At 39.6% G+C, this 18,801-nt stretch overlaps 2 protein-coding genes across 2 annotated transcripts in view; one reads left to right on the plus strand and one right to left on the minus strand.

Moving 5' to 3' along the window:
• Positions 1-1,100: 1,100 nt before the first annotated feature.
• Positions 1,101-14,860, plus strand: adora2b (adenosine A2b receptor). The gene is made up of 2 exons (XM_008332380.3): positions 1,101-2,109; positions 13,570-14,860. Exons 1-2 carry the CDS (start codon positions 1,790-1,792, stop codon positions 14,294-14,296), a joined length of 1,047 nt encoding a protein of 348 aa, XP_008330602.1. The 5' UTR covers positions 1,101-1,789; the 3' UTR covers positions 14,297-14,860.
• A 762-nt stretch (positions 14,861-15,622) lies between these two features.
• Positions 15,623-18,801, minus strand: part of zswim7 (zinc finger, SWIM-type containing 7) — a 10,473-nt gene continuing 7,294 nt past the window's right edge. Inside the window, exons 5-6 of the mRNA XM_008332381.3 lie at positions 18,420-18,537; positions 15,623-16,110 (exon numbers count right to left, since the gene is read on the minus strand). Of these exons, the coding sequence (XP_008330603.1) occupies positions 18,427-18,537 (111 nt within the window). The 3' untranslated portion in view covers positions 15,623-16,110; positions 18,420-18,426. The remainder of the gene's footprint in view (positions 16,111-18,419; positions 18,538-18,801) is intronic.

The raw sequence follows: 18,801 nt of genomic DNA on the forward strand, positions 1-18,801 counted from the left end.
GTGAGTAGGAACGTAAAGTAAAGTAAACTATATTATATCTGAAGGGTAATTCATTTTTTCAGTTAGCGGAAAATAATCTATTTACAAGTGATTATTGTGACTTGGGGCCTTGATCAGAACTTTAAGGAGAATTTTATCGGAGCTTTTAAGGTTTTTTACTACCAGGTTCAGGGAATGTGACTCAAAACCAGCGCGTAAAAGAAAAAAACAAGAATCTGATCTGTCATCATGAAAAATGAAAACACAGCTAGTTCTTTGCAAGATCGCAGTATTAAAAAAAATTCTATATTACATACCTGGACAGAAGAAAAAAATATGCACAATTCCAGTCATTTTTTTAAAAATAAATATTAAGTTAGCCCCAGTTTTTAACTTTTCTGCTATATCGATGTTGCCCATGTTTGGATACAAACAATCCAAGGGCAGTTATATCCGCAGTGAAGCGCTGATGTGGAAGTCGGACGCTGTCAGGGTCTTTGTGACGGTGAAAGGATCTGTCAGCATTTGGAACATGAACTCATGTTTAGCAGATTTTGGATTTGGTCATCTTTGCCTTGTCAACACTGGGATTACTCAGTGCATGTCTTAAGACTAGTGATGAAATACTGTAGATCCCGAGGGTGAAAACATCTTGCTCAAATTCCACGGAAAAAATAGCACAATCAGTGACGTGTTGGCCTCTGTCATTGGTGTGGAACCCCAGGGTTCACCTCCTGGGCAAGTTCGAATTCTGGTTAGAACTGTTGGCACCTTACAGTGGTGGTTCAGGAGGGTTGATTCCGGTCCAGTGTCATTTGGGTGGCGACTGCTGCCCCCGCGACCCGGCAACGGATAAGCGGATGAAAATGGATGGATGGAATAGCATATTGAATTGAAGAGCATCAAATCTTGAAGGAGTCTAAGGGACAGATTTTTTTTTTTAAATTGATTTTTTTGTAGCTGATGTTTTTTTCTGTCTGATAAACTGCCTGTTTTAAACCCACTTAAAGTATATGCACCAAATCCAGTGGTGAAGTACTATTTTTTTTTTTTAAACCCACTTAAAGTATATGCACCAATCCGGTGGTGAAGTACTATTTTTTAAAAAAAAAGAAATACTTACTTATTACTATTGCTCATTTTCTCCAGAAAGGTCTTGCTCACCCATTCACCCCTAAATCACGGGTGGGCAACAACCCCCAGGACATTTGTCAGATTAAAACCAGATGCAGCCCACTGCCGCGTGTGTGCGCTCACTTTACACACAAAACGGTCTATTTACGTTCCAGGACAAGGCTGTTTAATGCGCGCAATTAAGGACGCAGCTGCAAAGACGCTGACTCGTGTTTCCGTCCGTAACTTGTCGTGTGGTTATGACAGGGGAGGGGCATTTCTGTGAAAGTCGGACTACTACTACCACCAGCCGTGTCGTCCTCTCCTCTCCTCCTCCTCCTCCTCCTCCTCCTCCTCCTCTCTTCTACATTTCAAAACTGCTGTCGCGGGGGAAGTTGTGCCACAGTGAGCGTTCGCTTCAGAGCCACGCGTGCCGCATACGTCATTCAGAAATCGGTGCACAAGAGGCGCGAAAACATCCAGAGACAATGTTCAGGTTTATTAGGCGCTTCAAACGGCAGAAGTGTCAACTTTGTGATGGGGAAATAACGCGTGGGCTCTTCTCCACTGCACAAGGCTGACTGTGCAGCTCCCACTTGTGGAATACTTGACAGCAATTCTTCGCCTCGGTGAGAGTAGAGACGGCGTCTCTTTGCTGCGAACAGGTCCTTTAAGTCCTTCAACACACTTTGCTGAGATGTATACGTTCTATGTCTTTATTGAAGTAGTGATTGCTGTTCTCTCAATATCCGGCAACGTACTGGTTTGCTGGGCTGTCGCCATCAATACCACTCTGAAAAACGCCACCAACTACTTTCTGGTGTCTCTGGCTGTGGCTGATATTTTGGTCGGTTGCCTCGCAATCCCGTTCGCCATTACCATCAGCATCGGCATAAATCTGGACTTCTACGGATGCCTCTTCCTGGCCTGTTTTGTCCTGGTCCTGACCCAGAGCTCAATCTTCAGTCTTTTGGCCATTGCAATCGACAGATATTTGGCTGTGAAAATTCCTCTGAGGTGAGTGTTCTGCTAATCTGTTACAGCTAATTGTTTTACGAGTTAAGAAACCGTAGGCTAACAAAGTCACCTCAAGAAAAAGTGTTAATGTCTACAAAAAAAGGTTTGTGTTTATCTGTTCTAAGTGATAGAGAAATACATATATACTATATAATATTTTACAATTATCACCAAGAACTGTACCACCAGTTCATAATAACTTTTCAGATGTTGAAGCATCATAGAAGCATTACCAGAACCCAAATTGCAGAGAGAAAAGGGGATTGATTTTTTTTATTATTTTTTTATTTTTTCAAAAATTGCAGACAAATATTTAAAAACAGAGTAAATTCTTCTGCTTTGCAAACGGCAGACCAAACCCTAAGAGCATCATGAAGTCTGTAGTGTCCTCAGTGAAACATTTACATTCAGGGTGTTGGCATGAATGTCTGTATAAGATTAAATATTACAACTGTTCACGAGCCTTGCATGATTCATTTCCAGTGAAACTAAGCATCCAGTCGAGTGTATCGGTTTACTACAAAGTAGTAGGTCCGGTAGTTGGCTGAATATTTATTTAACTTTGAGCATTTCATTTACAGTCAGTCTACTTCTCCATTCTACCATGTCAAATACATTGACAGTGTGGCAGGATTCTACAAAAGTAGGAAACAGCAAAAAAAAAAAAAAGTTGATTAATCCTGAAATGACCTTTTTTGGTACGTCGACCAATAATCACAGTAATACATAGGATTCTGAAAAAGTCTTTAAAAATAAAAGTTTGTCCAAATACACAGCTATGCCCTTTTTATGTGTATATATATGTATATATGTATGTATGTATATATATGTATATATGTATGTATGTATATATATGTATATGTATGTGTATATATATATATATATAGTACGATGTCCTGAAAAAGTATATTTTTTTCGGAATTTAACATATATATATATAGTTTTGTATTTTTTACTTAATTTCATCTGGATGAAAGTATCAAGTGCTCATGGGGCCGTTTTTAAAGCACCCCCTTGTTTTCACTATTTTGGACTAGCCCAACTCACATCCAGATAGGTTGGATAATATACTGGAACTTCTAGGTCTGGTAGTTTTGCTGAATATTTTATTTAATTTTGAGCATTTCATGTACAGTCCGCCTGCTCTACATTGTCAAAGACATCGACAGTGTGGCAGCATTTGACCAAAAATAGATCATGGAAAAGAAATCGAAATCTCACGCGACTAAGACTTTCCTTGGTTGATTACAGCCTTAGGTGGAACATTGCTCTGCAGTAAATGTGAATACCCTATGAAATGTTATGCACATTATGGGCAGGGTTAAAGGGTTAAAGGTTGCCCCGTGACCTATTGTGCAAAGGTCCAGTCGGGTTTAGAGATAGTGATAATTGTAGGAGCAGAAAAATGTTGATGTCGATGGTGTTTCTTAGCAAGAATTTGTGATAACTCACGCAAAGACACCATGATCTGTCACGTTATCTGCACGGTTGTGTGGCTCATCTGGCCGCAGTATGTCAATTTCATTGATGGCAAAGGTCAGAAATGTGAACGTGTGTGCATCTGTGTGTCTGTTCCTGAGGAAACAGAACGAGGCGGCCGCAGCACGCAGCACTGCTCAATGATTTCATTAAGTAAACATCGAATCTTTATCACCGGATGAGTGCCATTTTGCCTCAACAAAGGTTTGAATAGTTGACTTTAGTTTTTTTTTAACTGTCAGAATTCCATGTGTTCCGAGGGCAATTTTTCCGATTTTCACAGCAATATAGCTCTACTCCATAATGTATTTATGCATGTTTCTGCGAATTTCAGCTTATTTATTCAAGATACAAATATTGTACATTGCTCTGCATAATAATAATAATCATCATAATAATAATCTATTTAAGAAAATCAGCAGTATAGATTTTGTTATAAGGTACGATTAATTGGCGGGCCACACTTGGCCCTTCTTGTCAATGGTTCTGTTCCCTTCACCCATGGTGAATGGTGAGATGACAAGGTCCAGCAAAGCCCTTGGTGGATGTGACCTTTAAGAAAAAAAAGGTAAAGGAAGGTCAGAGATGAAAGACCCTTCAACTAGAAACAAACCCACTCTAAAGCAGCGGCCCCCCAAACCTTTTTCATGCCACATACCTGTTAATTGTCTGACAATTTTTTTTCACGAACCGGCGGATGTGGCAGATAAATACAACTAAATATAATGATACAACCAGCATAAAAAATGGTATTTTCTAGATATAATAATAGATGTTAAAGATGGAAGCAACTTTATTAGTAGCGTCCTTGTAACATCGCGCTTGTCTCTTAATGCAGGACGCTTGGTCTCCAAAACACTTGTCGCAATAAATCCATATTTCAAGTACGATTCCTGGAACTGTCTGTTAAATGCAGCTTATTTTTTTTTCCTTGAAGACGTAGGCTCTCTTACCCTCACTGGCTCTTTTACCCTTCGCAAAGAAACCTTCCATAGATGTTTGTTTTTGGTTCATTTTGCTAGCTTAGGGGTTTTTAAATTTAGCCGTCTTGTATTATGTGTTACCGGCCGTAGCAGACCTTTGAAGAAGGTAGCCTACCTAGATGTAGGTCAGACATGTGACCAAGGCAAGCATCTTGACATGTATTAAGTGTCACAAACAGATGCGGCGGACAGAATCTGGAGAATTTTCAAAATAAAACGTTTAGAAAATTAAATAATAAATAAAACGAAAGTAATGTACCAATTGACTCACGGACCGGTGCTGGTCCGCAGACCAGGAGTTTGGGAACCACTGCTGTAAAGGACAGGTGTGCAATTGTGCTGTTGTTGAGCAGTAACTGTATTATGACATTGCCGAATAATGTCAGTTATGTGATCTGAGAAAAAAAAAAAAAACTCTAGTTGCCATTTTTAATTCAATTAAGTTTTAATTAAGCACTTTAATTAAAACGTACATGTCAACAGGTTCAGTAGAAGGGAGGGAAGAAATGGCCAGATTAATTTCTTATGAAATTAGAGCCGTAATCCCATCTCAGTGACAACCCATTTTGATTTTCTGTAACATGGATTGTTACGGGCTAACAATTTTGACAGGCTAACGAAGTTCATACCGCTAGCGATCAATGACTTTTCTGGTAGGCTACTGTGTGTTATACTAGTAGCGTATGTCAGTCTGTGAATGGCTGTGTGCGTACATGTGCGACAGGTGTGCGAGAGAGAGAGAACGGTAGTGAAAGTTGAGAGCAGAAAGTTGAGTCCTGTCACGTTGACGCGTGAGTTGGTTATACAGGAGCTGTTGAAAAACTCTGTTTATGTTCTGTTGTTCCAGAAATAACGGTGAAAGTATCTCTTCTTTGCCTAAATTCTACACAACTAAAAGTACCTATCTTAAAATCTACTTGAGTAAGAGCAACAAATTGAAAAATTTATAACATGGGCGTGTTTTAAGCTAGCTAGTTAGCTTGGAGTCTGGATGTCTGTATGCTAGTTTTTACTGTCAAATCCCATCAATATTGCACAATTCTCCTAATTCCAATTAGGCCTGATGTTATTACTTTTGGATTGAATTATTTATTTACTTTTTTACGAGGAAAGATGTGGTTGCAGTCTGTTTGAGTTGAGTATTTCTGCAAAGCATTGTGAGCACTGGACTGTAAGTAAATGAGTTTGACACTCACTCATGTTCTAAAAATCACATTTAATATAGGCATTGAACATCAGCGTCAGTCCAGTCAATTTGAGAGGAATAAGACAGAACCAAAAATATTTCTACATTTTATCCCTCAACAAGAAAATGTTTAAACCTGAGAATGGAAAAGATTTGCTTCCTACGGCTCAACTCCATGTTTGAGAGTTGTGCCGTAAAAAGGAATAAAAAGAACTACTTGTTATGCAACCCATCTAAGGTGATTGTAAAGTGCTGCCATTTCTAGGTGTCCTGAAAGAATGCGACAGATGCTCAGACACTTACAGTAACAATCGTATTTGTGATCAGAATTTTCAAATATTTGCCAGGTGCACCTTCTGTATTTATAGCCATGCAGTTCTTACTCGCCAAATCTTGATTTTTTTTTTTGTGTTGTTTGTTTGTTTATTTTTGGTTCATTTTGCTAGCTTAGGGGTTTCAATTTAGCCCTCTTGTATTATGTGTTACAGGCCGTAGCAGACCTTTGAAGAAGGTAGCGGATGTAGCTCAGACATGTGACCGAGGCAAGCATCTTGACGTATTATACAAACATATATGTAGCTCAGATTTTGACCTTCAGTAAAAAAAAAAAAAAAAAAAAAAAATTAAACTTTAAATTCTGATGCTTTAATCAAAGGTTGTCTATCAAAATGATAAGAAAAAAAATCTTTTAGGCCAAAAATGTTATGAAATACTTGGATTTTTTTTTCTACTTATTTTTAAAAAAACAAAAACGTAAAAGCATTTTTAGCCTTACCTTAAACCATTTTTAGCCTTACCTTTACTTGAATAGATGAAGTCCAAGCGGTGACTTTCAATTGCCTGTTAAAGCCAGCAATACAACTAGAAAGCACCTGTGGGTTCAGGTACGCCCCCTTGAGGTGAGGCAGAGTACTGCCTGCCTCCCCTGCTGACATTTCTCTGCATTTTATTGTACGATCAGCAGAGACAATTCTCTCGCACATATACATTAAAGACATTACACAGACTGTAGAGAGACATGCTGTATAACAAATATTTCTGTAAAGTTCATATTGGTGACATGCTGAGGAACAGTGACGGCCACGTGTCGTACGACCCAGTTTTGTATTGGATCTCATATTGGTGATATGCTGAGGAACAGTAATGGGCACGTGTCGTACGACCCAGTTTGTATTGGATCGCGCTGTCAGATATGATATCAGATATTTGATCGCGAAATACTCCAATTCAGCGATTTTTACTTCATAAAATGTCAAAAATGTGTAGCCATACCGAAAATGTATCTTTAACACAGATCAGTGGAAAATATTAATATTTATTTCATGTACTTGTTCTCTTTCTTATAACGATGGCAGGGGAGGCAGCCTTCCCATGATCGCATGTAACTGAACTTGAGTTTGATGTTCTGTGTTATCATTTCTGTTGAACTCATGCTCCAGGAAATGACTTAAAACCAAGATTATTCCTGTGAAGTCATTAAGTCTTTAGTGTGTGCTGCTGTTGCTGTTGCTCAGTCTGAAGCCCTTTGGGACCATCAACGTCAAAGTGTTTTAACAGATGTTGAAGAAAAGGGGAAGAGAAACTGAGGTTTTTACCCATGAGGGGACGAAGCTACGTATCAATGCTAAACAGTCAAAAATGCTTAATTTCTCATGAAGTATCTTTTACTGGGCTCACATTAGAGCAGTACTTCTCAAATAGTAGGGGGAGGGGCACAGTGAGGTGGCGGGGTGGCGTAAGGAAGGGGCTTTGCAACTGCTGTAATGCTTGAATGATAACAAGCCTCCAGTCACTAGGTGGCAGCAACTCATACAGTGGTTTGTACAGATAGAATTTACATGTTAACAGGTTTGGTATTTCAATTTGCGAGGGTGCGGGTCGGATGGGGGTGGGGGTGAAAAAACATTTCTGGAGTGTGCCTGAAGGAGAATACAGTAATCCGTGGTAGTCCCAACACCCACCGCGAAATGCGAAATCAAAGTAGAGGCAATATAGTTATTATACTATTTACGTATATATATATTTACCCTTTACAAACCTACCACACGAGAGAGCGGCCGACAGACAAGGGGAGACGCTGAGATATGCTATGATGCATTAGCCAATCAGTCTTGAGCGACAGAAGAGCATGCTCAATTAGCCAATGGTACGTCGAGTACGCATTGAAATTAGCCAATGGCATGCTGTGCACAATCTCGTCTAGGTAAACAACGCTACCAGCGATCGTTCGCAAATGCGCTCGTCTCAATTTCAAAACGAGAATCCACATTCTCTTGATAGCTAAAACTTTCCGTATGTATAAATATTCTATAATGTCTTTTATCCGCCATGTACCGAGGACAGCATTTTGCGCGTAATCTTCCGATTATCAAAATAGAATGAATAAAGCCTACTCTTCTGCCATCTAGTGACTGGAGACTTGTTGATCGTTCGAGAATGAACAAAGAAAACTGAGAGTCCCCAACCTCCCCCGTTCTTGTCTTTAACACGTCGAGGACAGGGTAGAGGACAACTCTCGGTGTGTAAATCCTGCCTCAGACATAGAGCGAGAGACATGATAATCATTGTGAAGCACAAAGAAAGGGCAGCCTTAAAGGACCCCGAGAGCCTTTGTGCACTGTGATGTGATTAGTTGACATGGCAGATATTGACAGAGGCAGTTCTATAGTTAGGTTTGGAAAGAGGTAGGATGTTATGATTTGTCATGTCACTGCACTGGCCAATTACATTGTCTGTTTGTTTGTTTGTTTTTTTACCCCTAAGGGTCAGATGAGAAATTTGATAACAGCTCTATGTGAAGCTGCAGCCAGACACGCGACATATTGACAAAGAGCAGTAGCCAGGAGAAAGATGAAAGACAGGATCTGTGCGGCAATATCACGATCACCTGCTGAATAATGTGTCGTAATTTGGTGCCGTGGGAGTAAACACGTCATTATCTCTTTATTTCATTATTTCGTTATGCAAACCAATTTTTTTTTTTAATCCTGCAGAAATGGGATTGTTGATTAGCACTTTTTCGGGATGGGTGTCACGACACGACCGGGATAGGACATGGACAGTAAATTTGCAACCACCTGCATGTATAATGTAGTTATTCGTAACCACTGAAGTATTAGCTAAAAGCAATACCTGATACAGTTCCTAGCTCCTTTGACTTTCCTCACGGGGTTTCCATATTGTCCCAGAAATCTATCCAGTACGAGTAAAGGTTCCATACCTGTGACAATACCAACTCCTGTTTAACTTGAGTTCACTTGAGTGATCACCGGATGAGAGTACACTAGATAGGAGTACACTGAAGGAGAATACAGTAATCCGTGGTAGTCCCAACACCCACCGCGAAATGCGAAATCAAAGTAGAGGCAAGTACACTGAAGGAGAATACAGTAATCCGTGGTAACACGACCGGGATAGGACATGGACAGTAAATTTGCAACCACCTGCATTTATAATGTAGTTATTCGTAACCACTGAAGTATTAGCGAAAAGCAATCCCTGATACAGTTCCTAGCTCCTTTGACTTTCCTCGCGGGGTTTCCATATTGTCCCAGAAATCCATCCAGTACGAGTAAAGGTTGGCGCTAAGTGCTCTCGGTCCTTTCCATACCTGTGACAATACCAACTCCTGTTTAACTTGAGTTCACTTGAGACTTCACCGGATGAGAGTACACTAGATAGGAGTACACTGAAGGAGAATACAGTAATCCGTGGTAGTCCCAACACCCACCGCGAAATGCGAAATCAAAGTAGAGGCAATATAGTTATTATACTATTTACGTATACCGTATTTTCCGCACTGTAAGGCGCACCGTGTTATAAGGCGCACCTTCAATGAATGACATATTTTAAAACTTTTTCCATATATAAGGCGCACCGCATTATAAGGCGCTACAGTAGAGGCTGCAGTTACGTTATGCAACCATTAGATGGTGCCGCACTAAAGGGGATGTCAACAAAACAGTCAGCTCATCCTCATGCTTCCTCCACTTCCGCACCATCGATTCATTAACGTTAAACTCTCTTGCGAGACCTGTCGCGGCTCAGTATTGATCCATATATAAGGCGTACTGGATTATAAGGCGCATAGTCAGCTTTTGAAAAAATTTTCAGATTTTAGGTGCGCCTTATAGTGCGGAAAATACGGTATATATATTTCCCCTTTACAAACCTACCACACGAGAGAGCGGCCGACAGACAAGGGGAGACGCTGAGATATGCTATGATGCATTAGCCAATCAGTCTTGAGCGACAGAAGAGCATGCTCAATTGGCCAATGGTATGCCGTGTACAATCTCGTCCAGGTAAACAACGCTACCAGCGATCGTTCGCAAATGCGCTCGTCTCAATTTCAAAACGAGAATCCACATTTTGATAGCGAAAACTTTCCGTATGTATAAATATTCTACAATGTCTTTTATCCGCCATGTACCGAGGGAGCGAAAGGAGAACCACGATATAGAGAAAGAACAAGCTTTTATTTTGAAGGTCTATGAATTATAAACTCTCTGTGAACACTCTACGAACTTACAACAAGGTTACTTATAGACAATCAAGCAATTAATCGAGATGAAATATACTTTTTCGTTTCGTTGACGGAGGAGACAGGAAAAACACAAGACAGCTGCCATAGTAAACGTTACTATGGCAGCTGTGTTCGTGTTTTTCCTGTAAAATAAGCTGCCTTCCTGTGTTACGTGGCCCCTTTTCATTTGTAAATATTTAGAGCAAAGAAAAATAAACTGCACACTGGCAGCAAAGAGAGATAGAAAGGGATACGTGGGGACCAGAGCAGAACAAAGACGGAGGCCGTTGCGCTGTCGTCATGTCACGGCTTATCCACCCAGACACTTCATCCCCAGTCTCCACTGAGAGAGAAAGAGAAAGAGAGGGTGGGGGTAACGGTGACAGGTAGAAAAAGGATTCTCTGGCTAAAAACAGACTCTCTCTCTCTCTCTCTCTCTCTCTCTCTCTGTACCCTGCCTCTTGTGTCTGTGACCAGGAAATGATAGAGGTGGTTAGGTGAAGGTTGGCATCACATTTGCTGAGAGAGAAACCTCTGGTTCCTGCCGACACCCACACACTTCCTACATGTCACTGCGGGGCACGGGTCTGTATTATGCACAGCCCTACCTTAGGGAGTAGCTGCAGTGGCCACCAGGGGTGGCTAGTAACAAATTACCCTTACTCAGTTACATTTACTTGAGTAGGTTTGTCAAAATAAAATACTTCTAAGAGTAGTTTTAAATCACTATACTTTTAACTTTTACTGGAGTAGATTTACTCCGCTACATTAGGCTATACTGAGCTTGATACTCAGATAAAGCTCGAGCTATATCCTCTATTCTCAATAGATCTATGATCAAGTATCTCTACTTTTATTTTGTCAGAGAGTGACTTTCGCCCAAGGGCTGTACCGCGCGACTGTAAACCAATAAAATGTAGCCCTTGCTGCGCAGTCTCGTCACGTGACCATATTCGATCTCGGGGGGAGGGGGGCGGATTAGTTTGGCGGTCAAGATTGACCAAAGCAAAAATAAATAAATAAAAAAATGGAAATAGAAAACATAAACATATAAATAGAAATAGAAAACGTACGGATATTTCAGCTTCCAAAAGCTCATCGTCCAACCTGAAGAAACATGTTGCGGTTGCAAGTTTGACCTACAAATTTTTTTTTTTTTTTTTTTTTTTTATTTGCTGTGGATAGGCGAATGTTTGTCCTGTTAGGTTACGTGAGTACTCCGTGCTGAGCTCGATCTGCTTGTAGCCTCAAAGACGTGTTTTTATCCACAGAGGTTGGGAGGTTTTTGTTGTGCTGTGCTGTAATTGAAGTTATTTTGTAAATATTTCATTCTTTGTGTCTATCTCTTTTTATTTCATTCATTGATTTTTATTTTTTTTTCTTATTTCATTCATTGATTTTTATTTTTTCCATTGAAGTACTTTAACTTAAAACTTAAACTAAAGATTATTTTATTTTAAGGTATTTAATTCATTTTATTATTTTGTTGACGGGATAAACTCTCCTCTGTAATTTTTTTCCGATTGAATACACGTTGAAAAAAAAATCTAAAAAAATAAATGTTACTCAACAGTTACTCAGTACTTTTTTTACTCTTACTCAAGTAATTATTTGGATGACTACGTTTTACTTCCACTTGAGTAATATTATTCTGAAGTAAGAGTACTTTTACTTAAGTACATTTTTTTGGCTACTCCACCTAACTGTGGTGGCCACTATCAGACTTCACAGATGTTGAGAATTGACTGTTAGAGAGGAGATTACATTTCTGTAAACTGGCATCTTCTCAATAGTGTGACTCTGACACTGACAACCTCCTGGTGTTTATTTGCATGTGGAGCAGATAAAGCATGTCATGAGTTGTTGGTTTGGTTCCCTGCTCCACTAATTTGCACACTGACATGACATCTGTTGACCTATCATGGCTAGCTACAAACCGTTTAGCTTTTCTGCCTGTTCCCTGCAATACCCAGATTTCCCCAATAGATGGTGTAGAAAATGATAAAAGCAATTTAACATTTTAGCCTTTTTGCATGACTTTTACATGTCATTTATCTAAGTTGCTTGACCTTACCTACCATGTAGAACTTTATTGCACTATTTTTAGAACACATCATTTGGAGAAAGCAAGGCATTGCGTTACTGGGTTTTCATTATCAGAGGAAAAACCGATAACAATTCCGATAACAAGTTTTTTCCCTACTAAATCTGTAATTTTTTTTTTATATAAAAGTACGCTGTACCTCCGGGAATCGCATAGTGATGCACCGAACTGAAGATTCTTGGCCAAAAACGATTATTCATTAGCAATTATTAGTACCATTGCATTTATGGCTATGACTGTGAACTAAACAAAACTAAAATCTGGAAAGATCTAAAAGGATACTGCATACATGAATATTAATGTTTCAGAAGAAAAAAACAAAATTATCAAAATGTTCCTTTAGCACATTCCAACAATACTCAATATAAATGGAATTATTATAATAAATATAATATATAATAAATGGAATTATTCCGATAGATATGTTCAGTGAGCCAGGTTCAGACCTGATATGCGTCGTGTTAACGTCTGTCCTTATCATGCGTCTGTGGTTTGGGAATCAGCCACTAACTGTGACGAAACATCATCCTTTGTTGACTAAGACATGTTAGTAAGGGCAAGCAGTGTCGCATGGCTAGGTAACACTGACGCCACTGTTTGTTTAATCAGACCTAACTGTCAGAGCTACAACTAAAATTACCTGGAAATGACTTGTTGATAAAACATACTTCATGCATTTCGTCCAGCCTTTTGTCTTGGGTAAACTTCATTTTATCATTAACAATTTTATTTTTTAAAGTTTAATTTTTAACCTTTAACCCTTAATTTCTGTCATGCCGCCCCCTTGGGGAGAGAAATGTTTTCACGCCCCCAGTGAATTTAAATACTATTGAGAACCTCATAACATGTTTTTTTTTTTTATCAGTACAAACCACTGTATGGGTTGCTGCCACCTAGTGACTGGAGGCTTCTTCATCATTTAAGAATTACAGCAGTGGTACACATATGTCCAGCTTGCCACATTCAATTGGAAGCCCCTCATGCCCCACCCCACCCCATATATTTACTGTATACACATTAAGTACCAATAGAGTACAATAGAAAAGTGCAGTCATTGCAGTCCAATTAACCTAAACATGCTTCTTAAAATCTTTGCCTTTTACAGAATACTGAAATGTACTGTTTTAATTATAATTGAAAGGTTTAATATTTTTTGATTTTTTTTTTTTTTTTTTTGCTGTAGGTACAAGGAGCTGATGACAGGAAAGACCGCCCGTGAGATCATTGCTATTTTATGGATCCTTTCCTTTGTCATTGGACTCATCCCGTTCTTTGGCTGGAACCACAAACACATTGTTTGTGGGAAAAGCCGCTCTGGCAGCGAAAACACTTCAAACACTTCTAGCCTGATTAGCAGTGACGCTGGTGCGCCGTGGAGCTGCAAACTGAACTGTTTCTTTGAGAGTGTGGTGGACATGCAATACATGGTCTACTTCAACTTTTTCGTCTGCGTGCTGCTGCCGCTCCTCATTATGTTAGGCATCTACCTAAAGATTTTCACTGTGGCCAGGAAGCAGCTGAGGCAAATTGAACTCGAGTGTGTCGGAAACGGGGACAGCCACCACCACGGCTTCCTGCAGAAGGAGATCCGAGCTGCCAAATCCCTCTCCATCATCGTGGGACTCTTCGCCCTCTGCTGGCTGCCCGTCCACATATTGAACTGTCTCACGCTGTTCTACGATCAGCTGGAGAAGCCGGAGTATGTCATGTTTGTGGCGATTATTCTCTCCCATGCCAACTCTGCAGTCAACCCCATCATCTATGCGTACCGCATCCAGGACTTCAGGAACACTTTTCGCAAGATCCTGGCCCAACATATCCTGTGCCGCAAGGAGGAGCCGTACTCGAGCTCCAACGGAAGTAAGCGCAACAGGGACCAGATCCACATGACCATCGACCCTCTGCTGTAGGAGATGTTTGTCCATCAACTCCGTTGTCGTCTCTTGATTTTTTTTTGTCGACGATCGAAGGTTTACAATGTTTACAGAACAAAGGTGTTGTGGGTAAAGATGAACCTAGGTCAAACACACCTTGAATGTGGACTTTTGAATCGTGTCAACTCTTCAGGGGTAAACAGTGACACATGGGCTATGCCTATGAGTCTCGTGTAACATATATTCTGAAGAATTGAAGTTAACTGGATTCGTCGTAACCACGAAAACCCCCCCCCCAAAATATTACCTTTTTTCCTCGTTATGACTTCCCTGTTAATTTACATCATCACGTCGTGTTTGTAAGATAGTGTTTATCATTGTATTTATTTAAGCCTCCTTTTTATTATTTTTATTGTTTAATCCTGCATTTTGTACACACCCAGCGTCCTCGGAACAGGTTTTTGCATCTTGTCCCAGAATCAGAGTGTGAGGGAAAAGTTGGCACAAGCCGTGCAACGAGACACAAAAGGTCATCACGAGGGTTAAGAAACGTATATATTTGAGAATGTAAAAATGATATTTAAAAAAAAAAAAAAAAAAGGGAAAAAAATTCTCTTGACCAACACTAAACACAGATTGGATAACGATGTACGTCTTCTGTGTAGCTGCCATATCATTATATATATTTAGAATACAGTGATCCCTCTCATATTGCGGTAGTAGCGATCATGTTATTGACGTATATATATATTTACCCTTTACGATCCTCCCCACACTGTTATCAACAGTCGAACAACAACAGTTGCCTTCTGTGTCCAACTTAGGCCATTGCCCTACATTAAGTAAATGCTCACTGAAGGAAAGTGAACTTCTTGTAATTGTGACACAGCACACCACAAAATGTGACCTCTGCTTTTAACCCATCACCAAAGTGAACAGTGTGTGGGGACGGTACCATGTAACTCGCAAGCTGGTGGACTCGACTTCCGGACCCAAGTGCACTTCCTTAACCACTAAGCCACCACTATATACATTTTCTGCATTGCCCTGTATGTGTGTTGCCAAATGTCTTTTTGTTTATTTATTGTATTTTTGTTTCCCTTTTTTAGGCTAGAAAATTATTATATTTCACGAAAATAATGAAAATAATTTTATAAATTTTATTTGCCGTAAGACACCCAAATATAGCGAAAATTAAGATTAACGAGATTGGATAAAACAAAAAATCTGCGATGTACTGTATGGCATAACCGCGATATAGAGAGGGATCAAAAACAAACCGATAATTCAAGAAACGTTCAATTGGATTTCATACAAGGTTGAAACATAAATACAAAAGAAAACATTTCCCTGTGAATCGTCTCTTAAAGCCATGGGTCACTGAAATGTCCTGTGACCCCGATGACCAAGATTCAGAACCAGCATTTTCTATGGAAAAACATTGATTTCTTCTGGTCACACAGAACCATAAAGTTGTTCGGCAAAACACACACACACACACACACACACGTTTCTCTAGACAAAAGCTCAGGAAGAAAGGACGTCAAGGTTCTATTTATAGGCGTATTTCATCACATCAAAACATTTATACTGTGTCTGTATCATTGCACACTAGATGATGTCTAGCCATTTTGGATTTATTTTGCCCCCTCCCCGGCCTTCAGTGTTCTGGCACACATGTATCTACTTGCCTGTGAAATCCCAGTCTCAATGCAGTCATTCAGTTTATTGCGCATGTCATTGCCCTCGGAGACCCTTGGCCTTCACTCGGATGGTCGCAGCTGGGATCTTGAGGCTGTGCTCTGTTTGTTCAGTCACTTGTCACTAAGCTGCTGATGTCACTGCTGTCCCTGGTGGACAGAAGATAGATTTATTGGATTACGTTTGAAAAGATTAAAATGGCTCACATTTAAAAATGTGTACTGCGCTAAGCTAATTTCAGATCGCACCACTAAATGCAGTCTTTACTTCTCAAGCCCAGGTGGTAATTGGGCAACATTATCTGTAACAGTGCATTGTGGTGTGTGTGCAGAGACAGCTGACTCAATCTGAGTCACATCTTAAGGCACCGGATGTCCTGATTTTCCTCCCCCTGCTGGTGTATGATGGTCAACCGCATCCTCAAAAGTTGGTGTTTTAGCTATTTTTAAAATGGTAAATGTCGCCCAGAGAAAGCAGAGTCCCATCTATGGCCCTATTGCTTTGCGAAAATAGCCGAGGGTTGTTTTTTTTTTGTCACGTTAGATATATCAGAGTACTACCCTAACACTAACACACAATGCACAGACATTTCTACTCTACTCTCTTGGCTATGCTCAATATTAAATTATACCACGTTGGTATTTGTACTCATGTCAAACACTGTGCTACTGTTTCACTGTCCCCCCCCACGGTGTGCTGATGTGTCCGGTGCACCATCTCTGACTTGACTTTAAGGGCTTAAAACACAGGAGTGTGCCACCATTTTAGTACATTCCAATGGAGACAGCTATACTGTAAATGCACTGTCAAACTGTATTTTTCCCTCGTTGATGTTAACCGATGTAAAATGAAGTACTGTAGATTTCCCAGCTTTCTCCGAGCTACGGTCAAATGTCAGACTATTGCCCTTACATGTTGTTTAAGGCTAAGGCGTTGAACATTCCTGCCGCTTTGTTCAGATCCGTGACTTTGCTACAGTACAGTGACCTTACTTCTTCCGAAAACATCGTGTGGCAAAGCTTTTGCAAACTTTGTTAAATCTTCTTTTTTTTTCTTGCAAACTTTGTTAAATCTTCTTTTTTTCTTTTTTTTCTCCTTTCAACAACGGCAAACTGAAACTGCTATTTAACAAGATGCGATCTGTATGTACGGTGAAATATTTTGTAATATTGTTAAACCCTTGTATTTATTAAAAATATATTCAATAGCCGTGTCGTAATCAAGGCGGTAATTGTGTTCATTCATTTGTCAAGATGAATCTGATCAAAATGTTTAATGCACGGGGCAGAATGATTCATGCACTTATTTTAACTTAATACTCGACCATACAAAAGCCTTGCTTTCTAGGACGTAAACTCAATGAAAACAATGTGGCGATTTATTTGAGGATAAACGAAGATGAAGGTTCGTGCATTGCCTACGAGGCGGGACATGTGAAAGGAGGTCACACTGAATGAGCCGCCGTCAACATGCACAGTAATGACTAAAATGCCACCGACTATATGAAGCTAAATTTCCAGTTATTTAGGTTTGAATTGTTCTTAATTAAACCTGACTGTGATTCATCGTGATCAAAAATGAATAATGATTAATAAATGAATACATCTGGAAATCAATGTAAACTGCTAACAAAATAAACTGCCAAACAGAGGAAAAATACACATTCTAGAGTTAGTGAACAGATGTTTTCCTGGACAGGGATCTGAGGTCGTACTTGAAAAGAAAAACAAATAACATCTGGTCCTTTTCAATGGCCTCATTAAGGTCTTGTATATTAGGCATGTCCAATCCAAAGCTCCTTTTTTTTTTTTACTTTGACATTTGGTCTATTTGGGAACTGAACTTTTTTTTTTTTTACGCATTCTTGTCATGTAAATGATTTGGGTTTCTCAATAACTATGGTCCAAACATTTGGAACTGTTGGTATGCTTTATATGACCTTCAAACCTACTAGAAAAAACATTAGAAAGTCTTTATAAATGTACATAAAATGTATTATAATATTCAGCTGCAGAATGTTCTTTTAAGTCCTATTTGACACCTACACCTGAGATCAGTTAATATGCTATTTGTAGATACCTTGTAAAGTATTGTCTGTTTCAAAATTGTATTTGTTCCGTCTGAAAAGTATAAAGTAAAGTACAGTTGAAGAATAACATCCAATGAGATTTGAGCTTTAACGCTTTAAATGATTAGGTAAAAAAATGATGGTTTTGTACATGAAGAAAAAATGCGACGCAAAGTTCACACTTCCATAGCAATCGATGTGAAATTCATTTTGGGGGGGGATGCGGTTTAACCCAAAGCTGCACTGGTCAACAAACCAGTAGCATTAATACCATTTTTAAAAATGTCATGTCACTAAGAGAAGAACAACGCTGCCATCTTTCCCTGCAGTGGCCAAAAGGAGTGAAACACAGACCCTCACGGGACAACTGAAGTAATCAAAGAGAAAAACCTGGGTTTCAGGGAGTTGATGTCCTGCGTAGCAGCATGGTCATCTGCTGGTCAGTCACACTCTCCTGCTGCGTCACAGCCATGGCCTCAGAGAGGTAGACAGCCAAGATGTGTTTGCACTGAGAGAGGCAGATTGGATAAAAACCACATCAGTCAGTCAGATAAAAACCACATCAGTCACATTAAAGACAGGGATACAATGACAACGTAAACACAAAACACCAACATTTCTACAAACGTGATGACCGAAGTTACTGACTTGTTTTCAGCCTCGGCCTCGGTCTGTTCCATGCATTCCAAGTATGCTACGGTGTAATGTAATTTTGCATAAACAATGAGCCAAAGTCAACGCTTTTATATATATATATATATATATATATATA

Source organism: Cynoglossus semilaevis, chromosome 19 (assembly GCF_000523025.1).
Source record: "Cynoglossus semilaevis isolate Cse_v1.0 chromosome 19, Cse_v1.0, whole genome shotgun sequence".
Lineage (NCBI taxonomy): Eukaryota > Metazoa > Chordata > Actinopteri > Pleuronectiformes > Cynoglossidae > Cynoglossus > Cynoglossus semilaevis.

Bases quoted from the DNA above. Each gene is read 5' to 3' on its own strand.
- adora2b (XM_008332380.3), top strand. From the start codon at position 1,790: ATGTATACGTTCTATGTCTTTATTGAAGTAGTGATTGCTGTTCTCTCA. The intron at 2,110-13,569 runs GTGAGTGTTCTG...TTTTTGCTGTAG, and splicing joins GCTGTGAAAATTCCTCTGAG to GTACAAGGAGCTGATGACAG.